The 10,551-nt window shown below is 33.5% G+C and overlaps 1 protein-coding gene across 4 annotated transcripts in view; it reads right to left on the bottom strand.

The window, feature by feature from the left end:
* Positions 1–215: 215 nt before the first annotated feature.
* FAR1 (fatty acyl-CoA reductase 1) overlaps positions 216–10,551 on the bottom strand; it is a 57,981-nt gene continuing 47,645 nt past the window's right edge. For all 4 annotated transcript variants that reach the window (XM_037156992.2, XM_037156993.2, XM_037156990.2 and 1 more), the window contains 2 exons: positions 5,511–5,638; positions 216–3,978 (listed from right to left, as the gene is read on the bottom strand). In XM_037156992.2, the coding sequence (XP_037012887.2) occupies positions 3,816–3,978; positions 5,511–5,638 (291 nt within the window). In that variant the 3' untranslated portion in view covers positions 216–3,815. The remainder of the gene's footprint in view (positions 3,979–5,510; positions 5,639–10,551) is intronic.

The raw sequence follows: 10,551 nt of genomic DNA, 5'->3' as shown, positions 1-10,551 counted from the left end.
GCTGAGAGGGGAGGAGACCCTATCCCTCTCTTTTCTTTTATAAAATTACAGGTACTGTCTGTGATCTGTGACCAAAAAAAAGAGGAGGAGACACAGATTTATTCATTTGAGTTCAAGCCTACAGTCAAGATATTAAATTCATACTTACCACTTTGTTTTTCTAAATAAATTTATTTGAGAACCATCAACTTGCAAAGGAGCACGTCAAACTTAACTAATGTTACTCAAATATTTCTTTAATTAAGAAAAATCAAAGAAATTAGTTAACAATTTTGCACATCTATGCTCAATTGACAAAGATGATTTGTTTAAGAATCTTAAGGATAGCAGAGATTTTTTTTAAAAAGACAAATTCACTCTAAGCCTAGAAAATACTTGAAGATAAAAATATTAATTCAATAAGAAAATATTTCATACTTATTTTATCAGGATATTAATTTAATTAACCCATTCCTATATCAAATTATGCAGTACACATTTCTGTCTCTAGTCTTCCATGCAAAGAATTAGAGAGTTTTTCTCAAAATAGAGCAAGTCAGTACTACTGGTTTTAAGTCAGGGCTTGGAGTCAGCCCAGAAAAGCAAGCTGGCCATTTACACTCACCTGAACCTCAGCCTGATGCTTTCTCCTTTTATATGGGCTATCTCTATTCCTAATGAATGATCCTTACACTTACTCAATAGATAAATTGCTATTAAGTATATCTAAAAATTAAAAGGATATTCAATGTAGAGGAGAGTAGCTGGAGCCTAACAATATACTGGTAATCTCCCCATCTCAGCAAATACATAAAAATAATACTTCAACAAAAAGTATTCATCCTAACTATGTGTTTCCCCTAAAATGCTATGTAAGAAATTTGGGATTAAATGAAATTAGGATATAAGAAGTAATGAGTACACCTGAAAAGAGGTAAGAACTATAAGTGAGGACTGCTTCCTGTAATCCTAATCACATTATCTCACTGGTAATTTTCAGGATAATTATTGTAAAAACACCATAAGTATTATAATGAAAATATAGGGATTCATTTATTACTTTTTGGTTTACAAATAAAGGCACCCAATAATGCTACTATTTACTTCTTATAAAATCAATTTACATTTAAAACAAAAAGCAAACAAAGCCCTGAACCAGTTCCTATAGACAAACACAAAAAAAGGAGGGTGGGAGAAATAAGATTTTTTCCTCCCTGCTTCCAAGTTTTATTATACAGATTCAAAAAGCATTTATTTTATGCCATCCTTAAATCAAAGAATGTATTGCCATGCTTCTTGTGCTGAGTTTTAGGACACATTAATGTTGCCAAGTCACATTTAAATACAGTCACAATTGACAAATGCATGTGACAGAATTATAAGAATCAAAGTTAATGGGGTAAAAACAAATGTTTTACAACACAGCTTTATCAAGTAAGTTAAAGAAATACTGAATTTATTTAACTTAATAAGCTATCTTGTTAAAAATTGAGTAGGTCTAGAAATTATAATCAAATTGAACTGAAAGCCACTTCTGACAAATGACAATTATAAATAATTCCCAAAATCTTTTAAAATTTGAGTTAAGCTTGACGTCTAGTTAGTGGGAATTAACGATCTATGTGTGCTTTATACTAATTTTAGAACTTTAACTTCTGGAATGACATGTCAATTATTCATTAGCTTTCTTTGGACAACAGAATTTTGTTAAACACATACACAAAATTAATGCAGTGGCCTCAGCACCCTCCCAGATAGCATTTAAGTTAGACTGTAAGAACCAGGACTCAGTTCAAAAGACATACACCTCAAATGTATTATGTCACATGCCTGTTGAAGTTGTACCTGATTTTTTTCAAGATATAAAGACAATTCATCTGATTCTCAGTATATTTGGCAGGAGTATAAAAATCATACAACTGTGAGCATGTATTCAACACATTATGGAAACGTACTTAGGGAGATGGAGCACTCAATGTACAGAGCATCTATACGTGGGCCACTTTAAATCAAAGGCATCATCATTTATTCCATCTTTAGATGCTGTCATGGTCTCTCACACCTTAAACAAGGTATGGTCCTAGACCAGAGACTTCAGTGTCATTCCAAAGAATTCATGTGTGTGTGTATGTTCTCTCTCTCTCTCTCTCTCACACACACACACACACACACACACACACATACACCCATACTTCTTTTAAAATAATAATGCTTAGAAGTTTTACTACAGAAAAGCTCACTTCAACATGGAAGCATTTTTTCTTTTTAAGACTACACACCTGCATGTGAGAAGGTGATTTCCTTTACGCTTAGTTTTTTCACAACAAAATAAACTTATACGTTACATTCAAATTGACAAAGAAAATTAAGATGTAAAGTCCTATATAACTTTTTGTATTGTGAACTGACCTCATTAAATACATTCAAGATATACTGTTGATAATTTAAATATAGAGCAACTTGATCAGCTAAATTAAAACATGTTATAGTGATCAACCTGTTAAACCAACTATATGTTAAAACAGTAAGGAGAGTTAATTATATTAAGGTTTAAAGGGAATCATAATGTATCATTAAAATATACATTAATTTTCTTGCTATTACTTGTTTCTATAATGCATCTCTTTTAAAGCTAAAACTGCATGCAGAAAAAAATAAATGATTATCTTCAAACTAATTCAACAGCTTGCTACTTTATGTGGTATGTAAATAAAATCCTTTATTTAATTTTATACATGTTATTTTATGCATTTTATTTTTCTTGAATGAATTCAGCTCTCCAGGTCAAAAGTTAGTATGTGTTTACACACATGTGAAAACATTTTCTTAACACTATGTCTGTCTGCAAATATAGTCTTCCATAATAATGCAGTTTTCAGTTTTCACTGGAAAGACAGCATAAGCCTTTTGAAACTCTTATTAATTAATAAAATTATAAAGGAAGGAGAGTACAAGTATGGTGAATCCCTTTCCAACCCCTCATTTGCCCAAGTCTCAAGAAATCCTTCAGCTTCAAAACATGAATGACATCTCACACAGGACTGATTTCTATTTGGTTAAAACGTGGACAAGAATAATGTATTCTTATTTTTGGATGCTAATAGTCTTATTTAGTTCATTTTCATTTCCTTTTCCTTCAAAAAACACATAGCATACATTGTTATGGATTTATAAACCCATTTAGATCCAGCAGGATCTTTAGAATAATATATAGCCTTCTGATTATGAAAGCAACTGATTGCTTATAAAAAATGATATGCATCAGAACTTTAATCATAGAAAGAAAAATGGTAACATGTCTTTCGTGTCTGAGACCACTCAGTAACTTACAGGATGACGTGAAAATAATTTGGCTATAATTTTAACAAAACTTCGACTGATGAAAAAAAACACTGAAGAATCAAATACCTACCAACTTAGCTAGTATTCCTGTCCAAATAAATGCTTTCCATTGCACTAATTATTAAAATTAGAAATTCACTATATGTTAAGGCATATTTTAATTAATGTGTTCCAGAATTGCACAGTTATACTGGTCAGTGTTCCCATATCCCCACTCCTACCCTCACCCCACCCCTTTCCCAAGGGATCAAAATATTAAGTCATGGTTTTTGGTGGCTATTGCAGATCTGAGCTGGCATACCACAGTGTGTTCACTAGATTTTTATGAGCATAAACATTAAAATGTTACATAAAATGTACTATAATTTACTCCACACTCTGATCTAAGATGGTTTAATGTCTTGACAAAAGGTGAGATGACTTAAGTACATTTTACATTTTGTGCATTCAGACCACCATATATGCATAGATGTTCTAATGCTAAATTCTTTTCTTCAGTATCTCATAGTACTGGATGCTCGGAAGTATGACAGAAACTTGTAACACAGACTAACCACAAAGTACCAGATGTTTCTTGCCATTTGTGATCTTGCAATAAAAATGCGCCAGATCAGGATCACAAGGATAGTATTGAAACCATAACGTATGTTCCTCAACCTGAAAGCAAATCAAGAAATGTATTAGGCAATATTTTCTAGAATAAAATATTGTTAAATGGCACATAATGAATGCTCCATTTTTAACATAATCAAAGTTCAAATCCAAATTAATTTGAAATTTATTTAAAAACTATAAATCTTTAAGTTATAAAGTTAGCAAAAGTCACACCTGACTGCCCATACTCTGGACTGCAGTCCATTAAACAATATATTTCCCCTTTTAACAATAAATAACACAGAGCTTTTTTATCACAGCATATTTGAGATGCAAATTTGTTCATTCAGCAAGTACCAAACATCCATTCGTGTGCCCAGTACCGTGCTAGGCAGCAAGCACACTGCAGGTAAAACAGACATGTCCCTCAAATACTTGGAGCTTTTTCTTCCTAAAAATGTTTGTTCATTATGTACATCATCCTACAGACAAAATAAACATCTCTGTGACATCTGCTTACAAGTTGTCAAACAAGTGAACTTACTCCTCCTATTATAGCTGACAGTTACATGATCCAAGACCAACTGGACAAGAATACATTCATGAATGAAACATGGCACTAGCTCTATACAGGTTGACACTTCCATTCTCTAAGTAACATGTGTTTTATTTATCTCACTTGTGTTTCAAAACACTTTATGTTTTTTAATGGTGTTAGAAAAGAATGCAAACCTTGAGATATGCAGTAATGTTACATACAGTCCATTAACTTCAACAGGTGGTATAAGATAGGACTACAATATATGGACAACTGGTATAGACAAAAGAGCTTTGAATTACATGTCAAAGGCCACTGGTTTGTTTTGTCACTTAATACAATTCACTAGGCAAACACAACTTCCCTAAACCTCAATTCCTTACCTATACACACACCTAAGTGCCCTACAAAATCTCATAGGGTTGCAGACACAAGAATAATGTTGAAAGTCTTAAAAACTGTCATAAAAATCATATTATTAAACTATTAATAAAATAGATTACCACTAAAATTTAAATGGCATTTCTGAATGATAAATTAACAATGATTTTGCCTCTTCTATTTTCTGTGTTTTTTTAAATAATCCAAATGTATTACTTTTATAAGATACTAACAGAAATAATTATAACTCTTATAAACAAAGAAAAACTCCATATTAAATAATGTATTATTATATCTCTTTTCCTTTCAAAGATATATCAGATAGGGCAAAAAAAAACCCTTTAAATAAATAAATTACCTCCAGTTTAAAATATATATATATTTTTCCTAATATCTTTACTTCTTCAGGAACACTATAACGGAAGATAATGGTGATTTTTAAAACTGAATTATACCTGCACACTGTGCTAAGGAAGAGTGTAAGTTGATGAGGATATCAAGTTTCAATAATAGTAGGCTAAATCAATATTACCAAAGTTCTACTCCAAAGGTAAGCACTCTTCCCAAATGTAAGACATTATTAGCAGTATCTTTCATTCACTATAGCAGCTTATAAAAAAACCCTCTACTATTTCATTAGGAAGAAAAGAGAAAATCAAATCCATGTAAAACTTACTTGTTCAGATGTTTCCTAGCTGCAGGGAGGCCAGACATTTCTTCATTCAAAACATATTTCTTAGTTCCCATACAGTAGTTCTCTATGTACTCTGCCCAATGTAACTGCCGCACATCAATATTAAAGGTCTACATAAACAAAAATATTATTGGTTACTTTTTGAAATTTTTAACACTAGTCAAAACTTCATGTTTCTTCTAAAGGCTAATTTCAAAGGACATAACTATAAAATGTTTATTACTAATTTTTAAAATCTTACCGCTATTCACAAAAAAGTTTTTCTCCTATTCCACACCTTCCATTAAACCCAGAAACATCTGAGAAGATAATCTGAGAACTCATATTAGCATTTAAAGAGTACATGAAGTGTGAAGAAAAAGAAGCCTGCACCATCCAAGAAAGAACAAAATACAAAAGACAAAATCCCATTATCCAAATAGACCTATGTGTTCCTGACTACTTTATACATGTATTAATGCACTTATTTCCACTTTGTGTCTGCAGTATCTCCTCTCTTCTTGAACATCCTGTGTACCAGATAGATTAATTTTCCTACAGAATAGTATTGACATCAAGAGAAAGGATGTTATAAAGCTGGCGTAGAAGTTTAGACAACAGTAACTAGGCCATCTGCTGAAAAGGATAGACAAATCTAGAAATAAAAAGCCTTAACAAATGCTATTTCATGACAAAATAAGAGGGCCATGCACTACTCAGTGTTCCTCCACACATTTGGGTAAACAGATTACTCACTATATACCATCACTTATTTAAGCACAGTAAAGTTCTAGACACCCCCCAAAAAGCTGCCACAAATCAATCATTAAAGTTGTATCACCCTAAAATGGAGACTTAAAAAAGAACATATGAAGGGGACATACACATGTATGATTGGATCCCCACAGAAGAGTGAAAAAGAATGCAACGGAAGCAATATCTGAGAAGACTGGCTGGAAATTTTCAAAAATAATGAGACATCAAGGCATAAATTCAAAACTCACGTATACTCACACATGCACACACACATCTAGGAATATCAAATTGTCGAAAGTCAGTGAGAGGAATTTTAGAGGACTTCCAGCCAAGGTGGAGGCACAGGTAGATAGACTTGGCCTCTTCACACAACCAAAAAGAGGACAACAATAAATTTAAAAACAAGAAATAACCAGAAAGGCCAGAAAATCAAGCTCTATGGACATCGGACAACCAAAGAGTTGAAGAAGAAACATTCATCCAGACAGGTAAGAGGGGCAGAGACAGGCAGTGGAGGTGGGGAGAACTCAAGACAAGGTGGCAGCCAGAGGACCAGGCAGTCCCGTACTTGGGTATGGATAAGACTGAAGGAACAACCAGGGAGCCAGACAGACCATGCAACCTGAGGTACCAGCGTGAGAAAATAAAGCCTTAAAACCTCTGACCAAAAAAAAAAAATCCGTGTGGGCTGTGGTGGGAGAAACTCCCAGCCTCACAGGAAAGTTCACTGGAGAGACCCACAGGGTCCTAGAATGTACACAAACCCGCCCACCCAGGTATCAGCACCAGAAGGGCCCAACTTGCTTGTGGTTAACTGAGGAAGTGACTGAAAGCCCACTGAGAGCTGGGCATTGTTCCCTTTCGGACCCATCCCCTATATACAGCGCCACAGCATAGTGACAAGGGTTGCCCCACCCTAAAGAACATCTAAGGCTCTGTCCCGTACTATATACCCAGCAAAGCTATCATTTAGAATGGAAGGGCAAATAAAATGCTTCCCAGATAAGGTAAAGCTAAAGGAGTTCATCATCACCAAGCCCTTATTATATGAAATGTTAAAGGGACTTATCTAAGAAAAAGAAGATAAAAAATACAAAGAGTAAAATGTCAACAAACTCACAACTCAACAACCGAACCTAAAAAAACAAAAACAAAACAAACTAAGCAAACAACTAGAATTGGAACAGATTCACAGAAATGGAGATCACATGGAGGGTTATCAGTGGGGAGGGGGAGAGGGGAGAGTGGGGGAAAAGATAGAGGGAATAAGAAGCATAAATGGTAGGTACAAAATAGACAGGGGGCAGTTAAGATTAGTATGGGAAATGGAGAAGCCAAAGCACTTGTATGTATGACCCATGAACATGAACTAAGCTGGGGGAATGGTGGTGGAAGGGGGCGGTCAGGGCAGAGGGGAATAAAGGGAGAAAAAAATGGGACAAGTGTAATAGTATAATCAATATAATATATTTTTTAAAAGAAGAAAAGTTTGAAAGTCATCAGAAAAATACCACATAGATTACCTCCAAAGGAACTAAGTTGACTGCTCAAAAAAAGCAATGGGAAGTCAAAGATTACAAGATCTTCCAGTACTTGAAGAAACCAGCTGACACAGAATTCTACACCAGCACAAGTATCTTTGAAGAGTAATGATGTTTCCAGAAAAATAAAAACTGAGATGATCTAACATCAGTGGAAGACCCACACTAAAGAAATTATGCTAAAAGGCATTCTTTAGGCATAATAAAAATGATTCCATATTGAAGTCTGAGATTGAGAAGGCAAAAAGAATGACAATTATGCAGGTACATCTATATGAATACTTATTGCATAGACTGCAATTAGAATAATGGTTATGAGGCACATACACATACAGAATTAAATATGTAAAAACAATACAGATAGTTGTTAGCCCTTGTATTTTCCAGGAAAAGGTGGAATTTTCAATATTATACTTGATGCTGATAAATTAAGGAAAGATAGTATAATCTCTAGAGAAAACTACTAAAACAGAAAAAATATTTCTATGCAACTAATACATATGGGAAAATATGAAACTGCAAAAATAACCAAAGAAACCAAAAAAGAACTTAAAACAGGAGGAACCAATACGAAGCACTGAGTCAGATTTCAATCCCAAATTATCAGGAATTGTATTATGAATTAAATCCTCCAATTAAGGGTCAAAAATTGTGAGAATGAAAAAATCCATATGCTATTTATAAGAGGAATAACTAAAAGATAAGAAAACAGAAAAGGTGCAAATAAAAAAATGGGGCAAGATACACATTTCTAACAGCACTGTAAGAAAAAGCCCCTTTGCCCAAGGCCCCACCAGAGTATGCTGACAGTTTGCATTTTTTGCAAATCTGCTAAGTAGTAAATATCTCACTCCAGTTTTAATTTGTATTTCCCTTTTCATGAGTGTTGCTGATATCTTTTCACATGGTTAAGAATCATTTATGAATTATTTTTCTGTAAACTGTTCATTTCTCTACCACTTTTTCAATAGGATTATTGACATTTTGGCTATTTCTATACATTTTCATGTAATATGAAATGCACTGAGATACCATGACACACCACTAAAGTGGCTAAAATTAAAATGCCAAATGCTGGGGAGGATGTAGATTAAGAGTAAGTCTCATATACTGCCACCTGGAAGGTAAATTAAAACAACCGCTTTTGAAAATTGTTTGGCGTTATCTACTAAATTGAACATATAAATACCCTTTGATTCATCTACTCTATTCCTAGATATATATCCTACACAAATGTGTGCATATAGTTCACAGAATTATCCGCAATAACCAGAAACTGAAAATAACTCAAAATGTCTATCAACAAAAGAATTTTTTAAAATACTGTATGTATCATTTGTGTAAAGTCAAAAATGAGTAAAACAGTATTAGAATTCAAGACAGATTAGGAGAGACGAGGTAATGATTGGAGGGGTTATGAGGTGAATCTTTTCTGCAGGTAATGTCTATTTCTTCAGGTATTAATTTTCTAATCATCCATTGAGTAGTATACATTGTGCAGTAAAATGCAGGATGGGAGGGCAAAAGGGGTGGTGGAGGAAAGTATGGAATCAGCAGAAGCCATAAATCTTTCAACCTCAAATGATCTTCAAGACCCTGGTAATTAACTTAGACCTTCTGCTTTGAAGGCTACAGACAGGAAAGAAGACTGGTTATAAAGCCCCGTAAGTTAAGGAGTCATATCGAATATTCATGAAAAAAGCTTAGAATCCAAAGTTACATCCTCAGTGCAAGGTAAAACAAAAATAAGCCCACCACACACAGAGTGGGCAGAGGAACAGTACACTTGAGAACTTTTGCTATGCGGAACCAGAATGGTTATCTGCACTATCCAATACATTACCCACAAAATGCCATATCACCTCGTGGACACTTGAAATGTGGCCAGCCCCAAACTGACATTGCTGTGAAAATGCACACTGACTATCAAAGGTTCAGTGTGAAAACTACGAAGTCAAATATCCTTTAAATAATTTTTAAATTTTTAAGTAACTTTTAAATTTCTGCTCAAATTATATATTGTTATGGATATACTGGGTTAAATAAGACATATTATTTTAAAATGTTTTAAATGGGGAGAAAAAGGAAGCTGATATTAAAAAGATTTTTAAAAATCTCCTTTGAGAAACTGTAATCATGAGCCAGCCCTAGAGTCTATTTAAGGCCTGTATTTGCCTGAGTTATGCTAGAAATCTAATAGATATTTTAAAATCATCTTGGCTTGTTAATATCACCTACCTTGTTAATGCTAATAGTCACTAGGCTATTGGTGGAAACAAAGGTAAATCCTTACTGGAAAACTGCAATTTCAATGTAGGCCTCAAAAAATTCCCACAGAAATTTTTAAAGAATATGAATGTACAGTCAAACACCAAAAAAAAAAAAGAAACAAGGTGCCATGAGTAAGACCAGGCTTAAACAGCAGATCATAGACTGTACTGCCTGTAGATGTTTGAATGATCTGAAATCCAATTTAAAACAATGCTTAAGATGTTTCAAAAAAAAATTCTAAAAATTATTTAAGAAATATCTGTAAGATTTAAAATATAAATTGAACCTCTAAAAATAAAAATAAACTAAAAATTCAATTGGGTGGTTTAGACACAGCTGACAGACTGCGACAGAACTTTAATAAATAATAACTTTAGTAAATAATAAGTAATCTAGATTTAGGGCCAGAAACAAAAAGATAAAAATATGAAATTACAGGTATAAGACCCAGAGGAATGATCTAACATACACTAAAA

This window comes from Artibeus jamaicensis, unplaced genomic scaffold (assembly GCF_021234435.1).
Source record: "Artibeus jamaicensis isolate MK-2021 breed Jamaican fruit bat unplaced genomic scaffold, CSHL_Jam_final contig_797, whole genome shotgun sequence".
In the NCBI taxonomy this organism is placed as follows: Eukaryota; Metazoa; Chordata; class Mammalia; order Chiroptera; family Phyllostomidae; genus Artibeus; species Artibeus jamaicensis.
This window is presented reverse-complemented; position numbering and strand designations above follow the sequence as displayed.